Raw genomic sequence first — 20,013 nt, 5'->3', positions numbered from 1 at the left:
AAGGCCCTGAAGGTCCTTAGGAGTGAAGGGAGGCCGGTGGAAGGGGAGAGGACGGAGGGCTTCCCAAAGCCCCTTTACACGAGAGGAGCAGCATCGAGCTCGGCCTTCCGGATTCTCCGCAGACCCAGCCTCAGCTGTGAGTTCCTGCAGCTCAACGCCCAGGGAGGCGCCCAGGTGTACAGGTGTGCGGGGGCGGGGAGGGTGGGGCCTCCAGCGGAGCAGGCGGAGCTAGGGTGGTCAGCCAAGTAGGCGGGGTCTCCTCGGGGGCGGGGGGGCGGCCACTAGCCGGGAAGGCGGGGTTCAGGCGCACGTGGCGCCGCTCGGTGGGCGGGGCCTGCCAGGGGACCCACACTTTTCAGGAACTCGCGGGGCGGAGCCTCCGGGAGAGAGGGCGAGGCTCGAGCTCGGGGTGCGGTGGGGCGCGACCGAGGGCGGGGCCAAGCGCGGGGCAGGGCCTCTCGGGAAAAGGCGGGGCCGAGCGCGGGGCGGGGCTGGCGGCGCGTACTTAATCAGCTCAGGGGCACACGCACAACAGCCATGAGTTTTAGGCGAGCCTTCCCCGTGCTACGCTCCGCCCTCTCCCGCCGAGCCCCGCTGTCTACAGCGCCGGCGACCCGCGAGCAGCACGCCGCGGGCCTGGAAGCCGTGCGGGGGCGCGGGGCGGCTGAGGCCGCGCGGCCGCCAGTGCCCGCCGTGGACTTCGGCAACACGCAGGAGGCATACCGGAGCCGGCGCAGCTGGGAGCTGGCGCGCAGCCTGCTGGTGCTGCGCCTTTGCGCCTCGCCCGCGCTGCTGGCGCGCCACGAGCAGGTGTGCTGGGGCTCGGGGACGCTGGGGGTGGGGCGCGGCCAGCGCCCCGCGGAAATTCGCCGGTCCTGGGAGCCATTATGAAGTTTCAAAGTGGAAAGCGGGGCCTCTGGAGCATCGCCTGTGGCCGGGAAGTCAGGAAGGAAGGTGTATCCTGCACGCCCTATCGGGCCCGTGAATTTTACTACGTGTCAGTTACTGGCAGCTAAAAACAAAGATTAATTTAAATATTAAGCTATATGCTGCTGGCAGTAATACACAGTGTTCACCCGAAATTTAAAATTGAGTGTCGTCTATTTTGCCCAAAGGGAAGCCTGGCCGTACTGAGCGGCTCATAGCCTGGGACCCCAGAGTTCTTGGACGCTGTGACCCAGGGGATCCCCAGACATGGTCACTCTGAACAGACAATGTTGAGGGAGAATGGGACGCTTGCTGCTCAAATATCCGACTTTTGAAACTTTAACACAGTTACATTGAAAAGTGTGAGGGCTTTGGGGAAGTGAAAAGCAGAAGTGTCTTAGCCACTCTTGGTCGAGGTGATCCTGGGAACAGTTTAAAAGCAAGGGTCCAGTTGGTGCTGAGGGTCCTGAAGGCACTTCAAGCAGGTGGTGTGGACTTCTCAGTGAGACTGTGCTGAGCGCACCTTAGCTCCGGGCAGAGGCTAGGGAGACTGGACCCAGGAGGAGCACCAAGCCACACCTTGGGCATACATGAAGGTGAGGCCACCAAAGGTGGGTGGGTGATGAGGGCAGAGTTAGAGTTGGGTGGCTCTGAAGGGGCTAGGTTCAAAACCAGCAGAGAAGCCAGCAGAGCTGTGGGTCCTCGGGTACTATGGGCAACAATGGGAGGGACATGTCAGCTCCACTGTCCCTTGGGTGCCTGCCTGGGGCAAGTGCCAGTGCACTGTGACTGTGCTGTGGGTGCCTGGAGGAGCAAGGAGGCTTCTCCCACGCTCCCCTTGTGTTCTACCTGTGCCCTGGGGACATCCTTAAGCAGCCCTGTAACTCTGTGGTGTGCTCTGCCTGCCTTCCGTGGGACCTGTTCCCCCTGTCATCATTGCTGGTGGTCCCAGTGGTGACAGTGGCCTTGGTGCCTGGTGCTGGAGGAGACGGGGCAGAGGCCAGACTTCAGAGTAGTGGGCCGCTCACCAGAACCTGGTCCTTCTTGTGCTCTGGCCTGCAGCAAAAATTCCTCCTGCTGAGCCAGTGCAGGTCTGTGCAGCTCATGCCCCAGGGAGTGTCAGCCTGCAGGAGCCCAGTTTGAGCTGTGGCATTGGCTCAGGACCCAGTGGGGGCCTGCACTTGCCCGAAGGCAGGCCTTTTTGAGAAGGGTTTAGAAAATTAAGGTCTTCATGATGAAAGCCTCTGTGCTTGGCTGTGAGCCAGTGCAGGAGAATGTGGGGGAAGGGGCAGTCAGGGAGGGGAGAGAACCGGCTTTACCCGTCCTCGCTCTGCAGACATGTCTTTGAGTCTTTTACGGTGTTTGTGTTACTGGTGCAAGTTTCTAAATCCATGAAGGATGTTCCTACCTGGGGAAGAGGTGGGGCTACCCTCGTTTCAGGTAGTGCCACCCCAGGGCACGCCTGATGCCAGGATGGTTTTAAAGGGGCTGTTTTGCTCTGGAGTTGGCTTAAAACTGCCAGCCCTGCACCATGTGCTTCCATAGCCCTCTGTGACAGGCTGGCCTCCCCTTTGCCAGGGTGAGAGGGTCGGTGACCAGCTCAGGTTACCTGGGTGGCCTTCCCTGTTGTTCCCTCTGACAATAGGGGAACAGGAGGGGAGCGGGAGGTCACCAGCCCATGACCCCTGGACCACATCTCAGCATCAGCCTTGCTCCTGCTCCTTCTATGAACATTGGCTGGAGCTGTTTTCATGCTAGTTGGGTAGTTATGACAGAGACTGGGTGGCCCTAAATTATTTACCACGTGTTCCTGGGTGGGAAAGTTTGCTGGCCCTAGAGTAGACAGTTGGCCCACTTCCACACACACTGACAGTCCTCAGAATTGACGTGTATGATGTCCGGGTTTTTCCAGAGCTGAATGCTGGTTTTCAGGTCCCTGTTTCTGCCTCGCCTGCCTCTGGGGTGAACTTTGATATATCCAAGACCTGGCTTTTCCTCCTGCTAGGGTGCTCTGACCCACAGACTCGTGACTGCTGGCTAGGGCTCTTGTGAGGTGGAGGAGGCCTGCCCGTCTCCCGGGTTGGCACTTCCACTTTCCATTTCTCTTCTTCTTTATAAAAATAATGAGATGCAATAAAATCAGACGCGGCACAGACAGAGGTGATGGCCTGGAAACCTTCACCCTCCCTCGTGTTGCCTCATGGCTCCTTAAGCATCTCCATCTGGGTGCCAGCCACAGTTCAGGTGTGTCGGCCTTTGAGAGGCTTGGGCTGTTTGGGACTGGTTTGTGGATGAAGGTATGTGACTGACTCATGCTTTTGCTTAGACTAGAGATTGCTCCCTGAGACCCTGATCCCAAGAGATGTTCCTCACAAAAAAGTGGGGTTCTGTTATTCACTGGGTTTGAGAAACAGACTGTTCCTGCCTTGGAGCTGGAGCTGGGGATAGTAGACACAGGAATTCCCAGACAGATGGTGGGTGTGTCCTCCCAGTGGTCATCCCCCTGCCCCTCCTTGACCTCATTCCTTCCCACCGCTGTCCCCAGTGCAGGAGCACCGCGTCACCTCCTAGCCTGGCAAGCCCTGCACCCTGGATCTAAGTTAGCAAACACCTCCCGCCCTTGCCCTGGTCGGCACTCCCTCACCCCCATTCTGAATTCCATGGAGGTACCTTGCCCCTCCCTCCTTCTGGGTCTCCCTGCCACTAGGATGGGAGCCCTGTCATCTGTTTTGTTCACCCTAAAATTGTGTCGGGCAGGAGGCAGTTGCTTGGGACATTTGAATGATGATGGCAGAAGTTTGGGGTGTGGCGAGATATGATTGGAGGAGAAAGCTGGGTCATTTGGGAGGCTGTCTTCCCCTGGGGGACGTACTCTCGGGCTGCCGGCCGGCTGCGGGCTGGATGAGTGTGCTGAGTCCCCGCTGGTCCCGGGTGGATGGTCATCCCCCAGACCTTTGTGGGTGGTTACCTGGCTCACTTTTAGCCTATGCTTTCTCCAGCGGAACTCATGCTCACTCAGAGTTTTGTGTGTTCACCTATTCAGCACCCACTGGAGGGCCGGCCCCTTGCCAGGCACTGTTTTAGGGACTTGGAATAAGCAGTGAACAAAACATTGAAAAATCTGGGTTCTCACCTTCTAGAAACTCACACCAAATCCCCCTCTTCCCCAGCATAACCTGCAGAGGTGTGGATACAGAGAATGTTATGAACACGCCCACTGCTGTTCCCAGAGAGAGCTGCCGTTCACTTCTTTATCCACTGAGCGGTAGTCAGGCGACTGCCATGTGCCACTGGGGTCACCCATGAGCGTGCAGGGCAGGGAGGCAAGAGCAGCGCCTAGGACTGGCCACCCTGCATGAGGAGTGGGGCATGGACACTCACTGTGAGCAGAGAAGCAATCTGCTTCGGGTGGTGTCACTGTAAAACCAAGGCCATGAGCCGAGTTTGGCCCTAGGGAGAGCACGTCAAGGCTTTGTGACGGGCGGGCGGGGGAGCAGGAGTGTCCTGCTGGGGACATGGGAGGCCAGGTGGCCCAGGCTAGCCGCTGCCCTTTACCTTTCAGTTGCTCCGTCTTGCCAGGAGACTTCTGGGGCAAAGGTTGTTCGACAGACTGATGAAGATGACCTTCTACGGGCAGTTTGTGGCTGGTGAGGACCAGGAGTCCATCCGGCCCCTGATCCAGCACAACAGGGCCTTTGGCGTGGGCTCTATCCTGGACTATGGTGTGGAGGAGGACCTGACCCCTGAGGAGGCCGAACGCAAGGAGATGGAGTAAGGCCCGCGTGGCACCTGCTGGCAGCCCCAGCACACCAGGGCTGGGCTGGGCCTGGCTGGGAGAGCTCTGTCCACCTGACTAACGGCAGCCCTCCTGGGTCTGCCTGGGGTTGTGTTCTTGCCCCGTGAGGATGACAGCTCTGGGCTTCCACCGAGGCCTTGTGTGCCGAAGCTGGAGGAGGGGCGAGGATGGGGTCAGCAGACTCTGGTCCCCAGCCCGATCAGCCTGGTTTTGTGTGGTCTGCAAGCTAAGAATCATTGTTGTATTTTTAAATGGTTGAAACAAAGCAAGAGTAATGTTTTGTGACACGTGAAAATTATGTGAAATTCAAAGTGCTCTCACCCTACAGGGGCAGAATTGAGTGTCCGTGACTCAATGGTGGCCGCTGGGTGCTACCCAGCAGTTTACAAAATGGGATTGCTGACACTGGTGTTGGAGGTGCTCTGGCTTCCTGCTCTCCTGCAGCATCTCTTCTGGGGATTCTGACCTACTGGGCAGGTCCCACTGTCCCACCCTTGCCTGGCCCCTGAGGTGACTTCCTGATTAGCAGGTGGGCCCCACCTGGTGGGTGTGGAGACTGCCTGGGGGTCCGAGGAAAAGGGAATGTGCTGCCAGGAGCACACGTGTGGCAGGTGAGCCCAGCGGCTCCTGCCGAGGTCACCAACTGGCTGCAGGGCCCGTTCTCTGGGCAGTGAGTATGGGGACAGATGGGCATCCCCCGACCCACCCTCCTGGGCCATAGGACAGAACTCGAGGACCATTTCACCCTCTGCTTCCTGAAGTAGGAGCTTCATGGGAGATCCAGGCAGAACCAGCCCTTTCTTTGCAAAACGCCCAGTTCTGGGCTGGTGCCTGCACCCCTCCACCCCTCACTGGCATCTGGGCCCCTAAGTCCTGACAGCAGCCGCACCTGACCGTGTGAGGCTTGGGAGGCTTGCTGAGTAACCTGCCCTGTCTCAAGCTCTGGTGTTTGCTCTGGCCTGGGGAGGGAAGGAGTGGGGTGGGGCGGGGAGGGAAGGGGAGGGGAGGGGCACGGAGGGGAGGGGAAGGCATCACATGAGGCTCCTGCCCTGGGAACGGAATGTCCGAGCTGAGCTGCTGGTGGATTGGCCTGGGGAGCCAAGCCCCTGCCTTGTGATTTGCTGTCTTGAAGGCGGGGTTCTCCAGCTCAGCGCCCCGGTGTTCCTAGGGGGGCTGTGGGCTGGGGCTGCAGCCTGCACTGAGGCTGCCTGTTGAATAACTAATGGGCTGTATCCCCGCTGGGTCTGGGTGAGGGCTGGTGGTTTCACAGTGGGATTTTCTCTCTCTGGTATGAAAAGACTTCCTTCCCAGGGCGATCTGCCTGGCTTCCTCCCTGCCCTGCAGGGGAGCACTGGGAGGAGGGCCGGCTTCGCCCTACCATGGACACTGGAGCCTGTGACCCTGGGCCACCCTGCTGTTGGTGCCCCTTGTCTTGCAGGAGCCCTGCTTTGTGGGCTTTGGGACGTGAACGGCAGTCCCTTCCTGTCCTAATTTGGTGGCCGCCGTCCGATGCCAGTGGCAGGGCTGCTGCCAGGCAGCCCTGTGTGCTCGGTGGAGCCTGGCTGAGGGTGCAGAACCAGGCTCATAGGCACTGATCGGACATCCACGCCATCGAGATGCCACGCATTCTCCATCAGGAGCCCCTGTGTGGGGAACGGAGCCCCTAGACCCTGCTCTGGGGAATGATGTAGAGGCCACTGCCCCAAGTTAAAGCCACAGGAGTGGAGTGGGGGTGGGGCGGGGAGCGAGCGCAGGCGGTGGGGCCCTGCCCCAGGCATAAGCATAAGAGGCACAGAAAAGATGGGGGCGTCTGAACATGCAAGAGGTCCAGCAGGTGCCCTGAGGACATGGCCCTGGGAGGAGGGGGTCCGTGGGGCTTCCCCAGGTTAGGAAGCAGGAGGTAGGAGGCCAGAGGCGCAGGAGGGAGAATAGCCATCCGGGGAGGGGGTGGGATGGTGTTTCCCAGAACACTTGTTAGAAGGCAGAGGCCAGGAACCTAACTCTAGGAGAGGAGCCTCGCAGGGTCCCCCCAGCAGGCTGAAGGCCGTGGGGAGAGGGCACAGGGCTGGGTTCCTCTCAATGATTTGGCTGTGATGAGGATGGCTGGGGACAGTGTGGCCAGCAGGTGTGTGTGTCCTGGCTGTGCAAACCCAGGGCTGGCTGGGGGCGAGGCCTGGGCCTTGGTCCCCAGGGTGGAGGCCGCTCCTCGGGACTGGTGTGCGCAGCGTCTTGGGTGCTGCCTGGAGCCAGGGCCTGGGAGCCCACAGGCTTTTCTGTGTTCTTCTCTTGCCTCCTGCGTTTCACCAGGGGAGAGCTGGTGTGAGGGTGGCTGGCGTGGTCTCCCCTCACTTTTCACTTTTTTCTAAAAGGTGTCCAGCCAACAAATTACCTGATGCAGAGCTGAGCTTGGAGGTGGCTGAGGGGATGGTTGGGGTCTTCCTGCCACTACTGCAAGCCCCTGGGTCGCTCCTGCGGTCCTCTCCTGCCCCCGGGGGCACTCCATTCCCTCCTCCACATCTTGGCCCATGCACGTACATGTGCACGCATGTGTCTGCACGTGTGTGCATGTGTGCACATGTGTCTGCACGTGTGTACAGAGCATGCTCTTCTCTTCATGGTGACACCACACTCCCCTTCCCCCCAGCCTGGTAACTGCCATCTTTGTCTCCTCGTGATCCACACGCCGGGCCTGGTCAAGAGTGCAGCACCGCCCATGCTAAGTACTGTCTGCTCTGGGATAGGCCACTGCCCCTGATCACGTGGCTGTGTGGCCGGCTGGCTCCCCTGTGCCTTTGGAGCTGGGCTGGGGCTTGGAGGGTAGAAGGCCAGCTGTGGAAATGCTAATTGGGACCATCACACGGCCCCGGGCCCCTGGGGGCCTCTGGGTAGTGGTGTCCCCTCAGTGGAGGGCAGTCTGCCTAGAAGGTGGATACCTGCAGGTTATGGGCTGTGTGGTGACAGAGCAGGCCCGAGCCTTCCGCAGCTGCCAACCTCGGGATGAGGCCCCTGCCTTGATGCAGATGGCGGGTGCCATGTCATGCCTCCACCTCAGTGGGCCACAGTTGCGGGGCGGCCTGCATCGGGCCTTACAGGTGCCCTCTCTGTCCTGTCCTCATGAGAACTGGGTATATTCAGGTATGATGACCAGGGGAGGCCAGGGGAGGGTTTGCATTAAAAAAATAAATTGTGGTTGCTGGTTTGAAAATAATCCTGAGGAACGTGGGTGGAGGTGGGGCCGGCTGTGGGCAGAGGGCAGAGCAAGGGGCCCCGCTCCTTGGCCCTGGGGATCAGGAAGCTGGTGGTTTCCCTCTTTCCGCCATCCTCAGCCCTGACTGGCCCGCGCCCCGCCTTTTCCTCACAGGAAGGAATACCCCATGGCTAGCCGGCCTCAAGGACCTACTGGGCTGTGTATTGCTTTATTTCTTCCTCACCCAGTGTAGGGAGGGGGCCTCACCCAGGGGGAGACCCAGGTTCCTCCGGAGCAGGGCTTGCAGGCTGCCAGGCTCAGAGAAGGTGACCCCGGAGGCTGGGGGTGGGTGGGGTGGCGTGAGTCACTCTTACCTGGCCAGGTGACCCTGCCTTCCTCTTCAGCCCTCCTGGGTCAGGGTCAGGGCTCAGCCTCTACTTCCTCCCACCTGTGCCTCCTCAATGGGACGTGTTTGTCACTTGTATCTGAGGTGGCGTGACCGCGACCCTCTCCCTCTTCTTCCCTCCTGCAGGTCCTGTACCTCAGCATCGGAGAGGGACGGCCATGGTGAGTGGGAGGCAGCCATTCAGGAACGAGCCCGCTCCCCACCCGCACACACCCCCGGCTCCTCCCCGTGTCCCTGGGCACCCAGGCCGTCATTATGAGTGGCTGACACATCCTACGGCCCACCTGGGGGGCTGGTGCACTCGGCCCTCGGTGGGTCTGGGCTTTGCCTTCCTGCCCTGGGTTTGCCACATGACTAGGGTGACCCAAGGAGAAGGAAGAGTGGGCGCCAGGATGGGCGGGTTTGGGGAGCAGCACAGGCAGGGGGCCGTGGGCTCGGGGTGGGATGGGGCTGGAGCTGGAGTGCGGCGCTGGTGGCGGGATGCGGGCTTGGGGGTGTGGGGAGGTGGCTCAGGCCGGATGCCCGCCTCTCCAGGCACCAGTAAGAGGGAAAAGCAGTTCCAGGCCCACCGGGCATTCGGAGACCGCAGGGATGGCGTTGTCAGCACCCGCACCTACTTCTACGCCAGCGAGGCCAAGTGCGACAGCCATATGGAGACGTTCCTGCGCTGCATCGAGGCTTCAGGTGGGGTCCTGCTTGTCGCTGGCCCGCCACCCGCCAGGCCCAGCCTGGGCTGACCTCCACTCGAGGAGATGCTGGTGTGGGAACACAAGCCCGGGCCTGGAGTGTTTGCTCAGGGCTCCGTCCCCATCTCTGTGGCCTTGGTCCTGAGGATGACCTGGTCTCACACCTGAGTCCAGCTCCTTCCTGAGGAGCCTGGCTGCCCACAGGAGGGCGCCTCCCCTCTCCTGAGTACCAGGTGCCCAGATGTGGGCCTGTCAGTGGGCCAAGTGGCCCCCAGTCCCAGGCAGGGGCTTGACTCTTGTCACATGACCCCTGGCTCTGCCGAGGGCCACACCATTCTGGGAGCTGGTGCCACGTCCTCTATAAAAGAGAATTCTTCCCCGTGTGGCCTCTGGGTGGGAACACCTGCTAGGGAGGTGAGTTAAGCCGCGAGGTCACAGAGGCCTCAGCGTCTATCAGGTCCCCAGCAGCCCTCCTGTTAGTGGGTCCCACACCTTCTGAACACTTTAAGGAGTGGGAGTGAGCAACGCCCGGAGGCAGCCTCCTAGGAGCAGCGCTGGGCACCCCGGGCGGTCAGGCAGACACCTGGCTGCCCTGTGTCCAGTGCCAGGGGCGTCTTCTTGGTTCCCTGCCCACTCTGCCTGGGGGCAGACAGACAGGGAGGGCCCCACAGAAGCAAAGATGTGTGTCATGGGCTTCCAGAAGCCAGAGGAGAGAATGGCGGTGGTGGTTGAGTGCCTTCTGCCTCCAGCTTGTGCTCTGCTGGGCGTTTCTGTGTTCAGTGAACCCCTAGGGGCAGCCCCGGGTGCTGAGGGCATTGGAGAGGAAACAGGCAGGGATTGAGTGGGCAGGCATCACCAGCTCCTTTGCCCACTGCATTCCTGGACCCACATGGCAAACTCAAACCCTGCTGAGTCACCGTTTCCCACCTGCATGGTGGGGCATCTGGAGCAGCCGAGTGCAGGGTGTGTGCGGGCTGCGTAGGGTCGTTGTCCTTCTGCCATGGGTGGTCAGCCAGCCCAGGCGTCTGGGTCCTCGGTGGGCTCTCCCCTCCTGTTGCCATGCCCCTTGGCCTGAGATTGCCAGGCAGCCACCAGAGCTGCTTCTGAGGGCCAGGCAGCCTGCCCGGGAAGCATGGCCACCGTGGGCCTGCTTGGGCCTGGTGGGCAAGGGAGAAAGTTGCGCTGGTGCCACTGCACCGTCTCATCGGGTGGCTGGATTGTTCGTGCTCTAGGGGTCTCAGGGCCCAGGTGCAAGGTAGACCCAGTACCATGTGTTGTAGGTAATAGGAAGAACGGCCACCGCCTGGCTCCTGAAGTCTGTCATATGTCGATGAGAAGTGTCCTAACTTTTTTTTTTTTTCTTTTTCTTTTTCTCTTTTTGGCTCCGTTGGGTCTTCGTTGCTGCATGCGGGCTTTCTCTAGTTGCAGCGAGCGGGGGCTGCTCGTCGTTGCGGTGCACAGGCTTCTCATTGCAGTGGCTTCTCTTGTTGCGGAGCACGGGCTCTAGGCGTGCGGGCTTCAGTAGTTGTGGCTTGCGGGCTCTAGAGCGCAGGCTCAGTAGTTTTGGCGCACGGGCCTAGTTGCTCTGCGGCATGTGGGATCTTCCCGGACCAGGGCTTGAACCTGCATCCCTTGCACTGGCAGGCAGATTCTTAACCACTGTGCCACCAGGACGTCCCAAGAAGTGTCCTAACTCTTGAGTGGCACAGATTCCGGGCGCAGGCTCAGGGTCCCCCACCCCCACCCCCCAGCACTGACGGCTCTTCCTGCGGCTTCTCATAGGTGGTGCCAGCGAGGATGGCTTCTCAGCCATTAAGCTCACTGCACTGGGGAGACCCCAGTTTCTGGTAAGTGTCAAAACCTTCCACCCACAGGGAGTTTGTAAGAACTTGGGGCTGCCGTGAGCGTTAAGTGAAAGCTTGTGTGCTGGTGCCTTGGCCCTGGGAGCCAGGCACGCGGGTGGGATGGGGTGGCTCGGGCTACACGGGGGTCCTGGGAGGGGGCTGGATGTGCGCCTGGGATGGCAGCTCAGGCCCGCATCCGCAGCTGCAGTTCTCAGATGTGCTGACCAAGTGGAGACGGTTCTTCCACCAAATGGCCGCAGAGCAGGGCAAGGCCGGGCTGGCTGCCATGGACACGAAGCTGGAGGTGGCTGCACTGCAGGTGAGGCCGCCGCTCCGTGGTGGGTGTGAGAAGGTGGGCCAGGGAGGAGCCCTGCCCAGAAGGAATTGGCCAGGCAGTGTCCGAGGTGGGTTCCCAGGGCCTGCTGCCCAGCCCCCAGCTGCTGGGTCGGTGGGGAGGGAATCTGAGCAGAGATGGAGGATGTGCTGGGTGGGAGGCTTGGAGCGGGGCTGGCCCTGCCAGTAGCCGAGCTCTGTGGACCCGCAGGGATGGGCAGGTGTGGGGGGGTGGGCAGTGGGGAGAGACTATCTCTGGAGCAGAAACCCAAGGCAGAAGTGTAGCCAGTCTCAGTACTGGCATAATAAAGTTAGCCTAGCATCACAGGCCAGCAGGCAGGGGCAGGAGATGTTCGTGAGCAGGGCTGGGAGATGGCAGTGGGACCAACGCCCTCTTGCTTCTGAAGGAAAGCGTGGTGAAGATGGGCATCGCGTCCCGGATGGAGATTGAGAACTGGTTCACTGTGGAGACCCTTGGCGTGTCCGGGTAAGAGTAGCCCCCAGGCTGAGATTTCGGGAGCGGCCGCCCTGGTTCAGCCAAGGTTCTGGCTTAGTCCCAACGCCTTCCTCCAATCCTGGTCACCCTCTTCCAGGGCATGGGCCCCCTTGAACCCTAGGGCTTCTTACAGAATTATTTGGGCTGTGGAGTGAGGGTGCCACACCCAGCCGTCCCAGGACCCATCTGGCAGGCGGGTGAAGGATGAGGGCAGCTGAGATCCCGGAGGCTCCCAAGCCTCATTGTGAGGAGCTGGGGGCTGGCGGCAGTGTGCCGTCCCCTCCTGCCTGGTCTCCCGTGTCCAGCTCTTCCCCGAGCCTGATGTGGCCTGGGTGGTCTGGGCCCTGATGTAAGAATATTCATGTTTTGGTTTCTGTTTTTTAAACAGAGGACCATGTTTACATTTTACCAGTCTTTCAAAACTGAGCACAGAGGCAGGTTCTGTGGGGTTGGGTCTGGGGGTGCTCCTGCAGGGAGGGGGCTGGTTTGGGGCCGTGGTGAGGCCGTGGGTCCACTTGCTGACGCGCGTTCTCCCACAGCACCCTGGACCTGCTGGACTGGGGCAGCCTCATTGACAGCAGGACCGAGCTCTCCAGGCACCTGGTGGTCCCCAACATGCAGGTGACGCTGTGCGCGTCTGTGCCCCCCACCTCACAGTTCTCGCAGGGTCGTCACGGAGGGTCCCCGCTCACACCGCCAGGGCTTCCTCAGAGTGGCGCTGGGTCCCCAGGATGAGTGTCCCTACAAGCCAGGCGGAAGCTGTTACCTATTCTAGTCGAGCCTCAGGAGACCCACGCCGTCCCTTCTGCCCAGTGCTGTTTGTTAAAAGGGAATCGCTAGACTGACCTGTGTTCGGGGGAGAAAAATGAGACTCCACCTGCCCCTGGGAGGGTGATCGGGCATTTGTGGCCGTGCTTGAATGCACCACTGAGCTGGGATGGGAGGAAGCAGCAGAGGTGCCTTGGGAAACACCCCACAGATGCTGCCTTTCACAAGCTCCAGCCTGGCGACGGAGGGCCCAGGAGGGGTGTGCTTGAGGCCTCGCCGGGAGTGCCCTGGGCAGTGTTAGTGGGCAAGCAGAGGGCCCCCCGTGCTTCACGGACCTGCAGGGTGGGTGCCTACTGCTGACCTGCCCAGCGCCCTGAGTGCCACCATCTGGGGCTGATGCCTCCGTCCCCCTGTTGCATGTCAGTCTGTGATGCGTGGCCAGCCAAGTCTGCCTGTAGGCACAGTTCTTCTTCCATGTCCTCTGCCTGCTAGGGGCTGAGTCTTTCCAGGTGATTGGGTGGGTCAAGGGTCACTTCCTGAACTTTGCGCAGGAACAGAAGGGGGACCCATCGTGAGGATCCTGTGCAGGCCGTGGGAGACGACTCCTTGGGTGCAGGCTTGACCTGGGGCAGCCAGCCCCGCGAGGAAGGGTGTGCTGGTGGGCAGCGCGGTTATGGGACGCTGTGTGGCCGGCGGGACCCTGGACGGGACCCTGGACAGGACACTGACCTTAATGCGCAAACAGGGTGGCAGGTGGAGAAGGGGGTGCGGGGATGAGGCCCACTGGTCCCGGGTACCAGGCACTGGGTATTGGTAGGCCCTGCACCAGGGGCGAGAGGCTGCCTACGGGACGGGGGGGGAGCGCTGGCCTCGAGAGCCCAGATGTGGAGCCCTGCCGTGGCCTGACTGCGCTGCCCCCTCAGACAGGACAGCTGGAGCCTCTGCTGTCGCGGTTCACCGAGGAGGAGGAACGGCAGATGACGAGGATGCTCCAGAGGATGGACGTCCTGGCCAAGGTTGAAGACCCTGGGATGTGCCGGGGTGGGGGGGCACCCATGTCACCTGGGCCCCAGACAGACCCTCTCACCCCGCTGTGCCCCTCAGAAAGCCAGCGAGGTGGGTGTGCGGCTGATGGTGGATGCCGAGCAGACCTACTTCCAGCCGGCCATCAGCCGCCTGACGCTGGAGATGCAGCGCAGGTTCAATGTGGAGAGGCCACTCATCTTCAACACATACCAGTGCTACCTCAAGGTGCGCCCAGTGTCTGCCGCGGGGAGACAGGCTGCGGGGAGACAGGCCCCCAGGACCAGCTGCCAGCGGACCCGTCCCCTGGGCCTCAGACCCCAGACAGGGTGCTGAAGGGGCAGGAGGACGATGAAGGAGCTTTTGGAGTCCATGTAACGTGCCTTAATCGCCAGATTTCGAGTGACTGTTTACTCCCGCCCTTTTTAGCTTGGTTCCCTCTAAGGGTCTGATGAAGGCTCTGGGCCCCTCCCCAGACTCGTGTGTGTGCCTCAGGGACCCTTGAGCACAAATTCTGGTGGCCGCTCGGGGACCAGCCAGGTGTTTGGAGGACTCAGGGTGGGGTGGGTGTAGGGGCTGCAGGGACAAGGGGAAGTGGGTGCGTGGGGTCCAGGCAGGTGCTGACAGCCCCCAAGTCACCACAGCTGCTGGCCCCAGTGCCCCTGCTGACTACACACTGGGGGGCACCCGGGCCCCAGGGAGGCCCTATGGGACGCAGGCTGGAGGGGGGCCCATCCTGGTCATCCTCAACTTTCAGCTCTGGCCCACAGGACACCTACGACAATGTCACCCTGGATGTGGAGCTGGCTCGCCGAGAGGGCTGGTGTTTCGGGGCCAAGCTGGTGCGTGGTGCATACATGGCCCAGGAACGTGCCCGCGCCCTGGAGATTGGGTATGAGGACCCTATCAACCCCACCTACGAGGCCACCAACGCCATGTACCACAGGTGCGCTGCCCTCTTTGGCTCCCGGAGCCTCAGAGCTTCCTGGGGGGGTGGGGGGAGAAACCGGGAAGGGGCTGGAGCTGACCCAACGTGACCCTGTCCAACGTGGGAGCAACCCGGGGGTCAGAACCAATACCTCCTCTGCCTTTGTTTTACTGTTTCCAAAACCATTAAGGTTTTTCTTTTTTTTTTTAATATAAAAGTCTACTGAACTGCCTGGGTTGATAAAGATGAGAGCTGTACCCCGGCATCCCTCCCCAAATGGCACGAGGCCTGTTTGCTTTTTTTTTTTTTTTTTTTTATGGTACGCGGGCCTCTTACTGTTGTGGCCTCTCCTGTTGCGGAGCACAGGCTCCGGACACACGGGCTCAGCGGCCATGGCTCACGGGCCTAGCTGCTCTGCGGCATGTAGGATCCTCCTGGACCGGGGCACAAACCCGCGTCCCCTGCATCGGCAGGCGGACTCCCAACCACTGCGCCACCAGGGAAGCCCCTGTTTGCTTTTTAATTCCACGCCAGGATCGTCTACTGTTTTGCACCTGCCTCTGCCTCTGCCCCTGCAGGGGCTGTGCAGGCCTGACTCACGCGTCACCTTCCACAGGTGCCTCAACTACGTCCTGGAGGAGCTGAAGCACAACGCCAGGGCCGCAGTGATGGTGGCCTCGCACAATGAGGACACCGTGCGCTTCACGCTGTGCAGGTTGGCCCCGCCTCCTTCCCGCTGGGCGCTCCTGGTGGGCAGGCAGTGGGTTTTGGGGGGACATCTGTGAAACGAGCTTAAGTGGTGGCTTTAGGGCCCCCAGACCCCCTGAGGCCGGCTGGGCGTTGTGCTGCAGTAGCCAAAAGGCTGTTTGCAGTTACTTGGGTTTTTAACATTAATACCAGACTTACTAAAGTTTCAAATTAAAAAATAAATTTCATTAGGTGAAATTTAAATGTGAAATGTTGGAGCCCTCAGATGTGTCACCTCATTTATAAACAATTTCTCAACACTTTAAACTGTGTTTAGAATTTAAGATAGTCTGTTTTCTCTTTAAATGCCTATCCCATGGAGCATCCTTATAAGTCAGTTACAGGAATGAGGTGAAATAAATATACATTTTTTTCTTTTGGCCGTGTTCTGGGAGTTCCCCGACCAGGGATCAAACCCAGGCCCCAGGCAGTGAAAGCGCCTAGTCCTAATCACTGGACTGCCAGGGAACTTCCAATCACCACGTTCTTTTATCTCATATCTTAACCCAAACTGGACCACAGCAGGGGTCCTAGCTCCCCCACCCCACCCCCCACCCCCCACCACAGGAAGCTGGGCGGGCAGTGGCCTTGCTGGCCCTTGCCTTCCCCAGGAGCAAGGCAGGGGCACCCCCTCCTACAGTGGGCACCCCAAGCCCAAGGCTTGGGCCGAGTAGTAAAGGTGCAGGGCGTGCACCCAGAGGCACTTGCAGGCTCTGCCTGGAGGGTGACTCTGTCGTCTTAAACCATTCATTAATGTTGTGCTTGTCCTTCTCATGCTGGGGCTGCTTTTTCATGGTGTGAAACTGCAACTAAAGGCCACGATTTCTAATGCTCTGCATTTGCAGCTGCTTGGTTGTGAACAGGAGTGCTGAGGCCAGCAGGGCTGCCAGGTGGAGGTCAGACTGTGTCCAGGCTCCCTCTGGAGTCCTGCTGGGCTGGGGTCAGGCTGTTTCCTCGCTGGTGGTTGGCTCTGACTGGCTTCCTAGCTGGGTGGACTGTTTCGCTTTCTTCCCTCCATCACTGGGGCCTCCTTGGACGCCCCATCCTACCCCTGGACGTGGGATGGCCAGGGACACCTTTTGTGCTCGGGGAAGATTAGTTTTGGTTTCTTTTTTTTTTTTTTTAATTTATTTTTAAAATTTTTGGCTGTGTGCATTGGGTCTTCGTTGCTGCGTGCGGGCTTTCTCTAGTTGCAGCGAATGGGAGCTATTCTTCGTTGCAGTGCACGGGCTTCTCACTGCGGTGGCTTCTCTTGTTGTGGAGCACAGGCTCTAGGCGTGCGGGCTCAGTAGTTGTGGCTCATGGGCTCTAGAGCGCAGGCTCAGTAGTTGTGGCGCACGGGCTTAGTTGCTCAGCGGCATGTGGGATCTTCCTGGACCAGGGCTCAAACCTGTGTCCCCTGCATTGGCAGGCAGATTCTTAACCATTGTATCACCAGGGAAACCCCAGTTCTGGCTTCTTTGACTTTTGAAGGAACACAGGGCTGAGTTGAAAATTTTAAAAGCTGGCTCTCACTTAGGCTTAAAAGTACAATTCTGTGATGGAACCATGATCAGAAGTCGTCCGTGCGGCACCAGGGTCCACCCCAAGACAAGCACAGAGAGGCCCTGGCTCCTGCCTGGCAGTGCCGACCTCCTGAGGTTTCCATCACCATCTCAGCAGTCTGTGGTTGCCCCGTTTTAGGTTTTTGTCACAGGCTAGTCCACTCAGACTGACTAGGCGAGGACAGTGAAACGTCTAAAGGTATAACCTGCCCTCAGAAGGGCTTCCTTTCACCTGATTTCTGGATCTTGCCACTGGGAGCATGTGTGGCCTCCCCATCTTGGCCGCGGTGGCCTCCTACCCTAGACACAGCTCCCCCCATGCTGAGTGCCAGCTGAGCGCTTCCCCGTCTCACAGGCTCCACGGCCCACGCCAGGCCAAGGTCCTGTGCACCTGCTTCAGGGGCCACAGAGCCTTGAACACCTTGGGCTGGTCTTCCCAGGGGCAGCAGTGTGGGCCTCTGATGCCACACATTAGAGACCTCAGTCAGATTAGCTTTGGCTGAGTTAACAAACCAACCCAAAATTCAGACACCTGAACACAGTATGTTCTGTGAGCCAGCAGTGTGGGCTGGGCTCTGCTTCGGGCTGCTTCTGCTGGCCTTGCCCGGGGCCTGTCCTGCATCCGTGGTCACATGGTGTCTGGTTGGCCCTAAATGGCCTCATTTGTGGCTGGGACAGCAAAGCGCACTGCATCACATGTTGGGTGTCCTAACAGGCCAGGTTAGGCTTATCCACAGGTGGTCTCAGGCTACCAGAAGCCCTGGAGGGGGCAAGCCTCTGCCCATGTCACATTTGCTATCATTCTGTTGGCTAAAGGAAGTCATGCTCAGCCCAGATATTGCCGTCCAGATGGAGAGAGCCTCCTTCTGTGCTGGGCGAAGCTACAGTCACATGGCAGCAGGCATGGACACTGGCAGGGAAGGGGCAGCAGCAGGGGAGGGGTCAGTTTTTGCAAGACGCCACATGAGTGTTCCCATCAGGCAGCAACACAGCGGCAGCCCTGCTGTCACGGGGGACAGAGACATGTAAGCTGGCAACACTGTGCAGACTGGGGCCCCTACCTTGGAGCCTAGCCCTGGGGGAAGGAGAGAAATGGTCTGGGATGCCCCTCATGTGGAGGCCCAGGGTAAGAGGCGCTAAGTGCTCTGGAAGCCTGGGGTGGGGTCCTGAGACAGTGAGAAGGGAGGGGGGCTCCAAGGGCAGGGACGGGGACCAGCAGGCCCAGCCTGTAGCCTGGGTGGGTGTGAGGACCCAGGCGGAACATGCCCCTGTGGGGTGGAAGGATGGGGGCGGGCTATAGACTGCTGGTGCTGATAGGCTGAGTCTGTATCTGCACGTGCAGGAAGCCAGAGGTAAAAACATGGGAATCATTAATGCACAGATATTTCAAACCCTGGGAATTTTTTAAAGATCCTACGAGGGGAGGTGTGAGGATAGGAGAGGGTGTGGACAGATTTGGGGGCCCCCACCTCAACGTCTGAGTAGCACTAATAGAAATTCGAGCCACATCTATTAACCCCAAATGTTTCATAGCCACGTTAAAAAAAAAATGAAGTTAATTTTGATATAATTTTAATTAACCCCACATATCCAAAATAGTACCATTTAAACATGTTTTCAGAAAAACAGTGAGATATTTTTACATTCAGTTTTCACACTGTCTTCAAAAGCCCATGTGTTTGACACTTGCAGTGCACCTCAATTCAGACCACCCGCCTTCCAAAGGCTCAGGTGCCACCAGTACCTGGTGACTACCTTACGGACAGGGCAGCCAGCAAGGGGAGGATGAGAAGCTGGAGGTGGGGTCACAGGGCTGGAAACACAGAGGCAGTGGAACTCTGAGGGGTTTGAGAAGGGGACGGTGGGAGGGCTGAGAGCTTCCCAGGCCACACCAAGGGCTGGCCACTGGGTGAATCTGCCTTGCTGGGTCATAGTGGGCAGCAGGGAAGGGGCCATCGGGGAGCAAGCACAGCAAGAGGGAGGCTGGCTGGGGAAGGGGGGCACTTGGTGGCCTTGGGTTGAGGCAGCGGCAGCAGCAGCAGGGAAGAGGCCTGGTCTATGCAGGAGAGAGCCTATGCCCACGCCCTACCCTGTGGGTGGGGATCTGGGGGTGGAGGGAGGGTCTTACCCACCGCCCTGCCTGTTCACAGGATGGAGGAACTGGGCCTGCACCCTGCCGATTGCCAGGTGTACTTCGGACAGCTTCTGGGTATGTGCGACCAGATAAGCTTCCCGCTAGGTGAGCTGGGCTTCCGGTGGGGGGCGGGGGGCAGGGGCGGAGGTGCTGGGACTCACCGCCTCCACCCCTGTGTGCAGGACAGGCAGGCTACCCCGTGTACAAGTATGTGCCTTACGGCCCTGTGATGGAGGTGCTGCCCTACCTGTCCCGCCGGGCCCTAGAGAACAGCGGAGTCATGAAGGGCGCCCAGAGGGAGTGGCAGCTGCTTTGGCAGGAGCTCAAGCGGAGGCTCCGCACGGGCAGCCTCTTCCACCGCCAGGCCTAGTGCTGTGGCCACGTCCCAACGCATCCTCACCTGGGCTGTGAACACCCAGGGCTACAGCCCGACCCCAACCTCACACACACCTTTTACATCCCAAACTGTGAGACCCCGCTGGCCCCTGCCCGTGGGCACCCAGGTGCGGGCTATTTCTGTTACCTGCCAGAGCTGCTGGGAACTGTCAGAAACCGCCCTCCAGTGAGCAAGCATGGCTGTATCTCTGCCCACCCCCACGACCTTGGGCCTGAAGAACCACCTACTGCAGGGTTCAACCCATGGGCCCTCAGCCCCACAGGTGGGCAGTGGCTGGCTGGGAAAGGTGGCCTGTCAATAAACCACTATTTCTGCAGCTGAGAGCCCTTGACTCCAGGCCCACGATGTTCTTCCCTGCAGAGCCCTCACGTGCAGTCAGTGGCAGAGGGAGTGGCTCTGATGGCCCGAGAAGCCTCTCCTGCGTCACGCGCCCCCGGCACACCTTGGGCAGGGTGGACCCACCAACACCTGCCTTCAAGCCGTATTGCAGACCCAGCCACGCAGGGCACTGGATACTCTCACCTCCAACCCCACAGCTGGGGCTCGGACCAATGCAGACAGCACACTCCCCAGAGTGGGCTTGGTGCTTCCCCATCCTCAGTCTCTTCCTCCCTCAGACCCTTTCTGCTGCTCTGTGCCCTTCACCCCAGCGGCCCCAGTGACCCACACCAGGCTCTGGCTGCTCTGACCGCCCCACAGAGCAGACTGGATGTGGCCCTAGTGCCCTCGGACTTGCCCCAGGGAGGGGCCTCTGTGACATGGGGGTGGGGCCGTCTTCTGCTGATTCCTCTGTAGGC

General features: G+C 60.0%; 1 protein-coding gene across 2 annotated transcripts; it reads left to right on the top strand.

Moving 5' to 3' along the window:
• Positions 1 to 537: 537 nt before the first annotated feature.
• PRODH (proline dehydrogenase 1) lies at positions 538 to 19,532 on the top strand. 2 transcript variants are annotated; one of them, XM_065889629.1, is made up of 14 exons: positions 538 to 810; positions 4,490 to 4,698; positions 8,443 to 8,477; positions 8,851 to 9,000; positions 10,785 to 10,849; positions 11,049 to 11,165; positions 11,587 to 11,666; positions 12,215 to 12,296; positions 13,367 to 13,459; positions 13,548 to 13,694; positions 14,237 to 14,412; positions 15,011 to 15,109; positions 18,836 to 18,924; positions 19,002 to 19,532. In XM_065889629.1, the coding sequence occupies exons 1-14, from the start codon at positions 538 to 540 to the stop codon at positions 19,187 to 19,189; spliced, it is 1,803 nt and encodes a 600-aa protein (XP_065745701.1). In that variant the 3' UTR covers positions 19,190 to 19,532. The 2 variants fall into 2 exon arrangements, with proteins under 2 accessions (XP_065745701.1, XP_065745702.1); XM_065889630.1 differs by having other exon boundaries at positions 597 to 655; positions 4,507 to 4,698; positions 19,002 to 19,189.
• The last annotated feature ends 481 nt before the right edge of the window (positions 19,533 to 20,013 follow it).

The sequence above is a fragment of the Phocoena phocoena genome, chromosome 13 (genome assembly GCF_963924675.1).
Source record: "Phocoena phocoena chromosome 13, mPhoPho1.1, whole genome shotgun sequence".
Lineage (NCBI taxonomy): Eukaryota > Metazoa > Chordata > Mammalia > Artiodactyla > Phocoenidae > Phocoena > Phocoena phocoena.
Note: the sequence above shows the minus strand (reverse complement) of the source record. Positions and strands in the feature narration are given on the sequence as shown.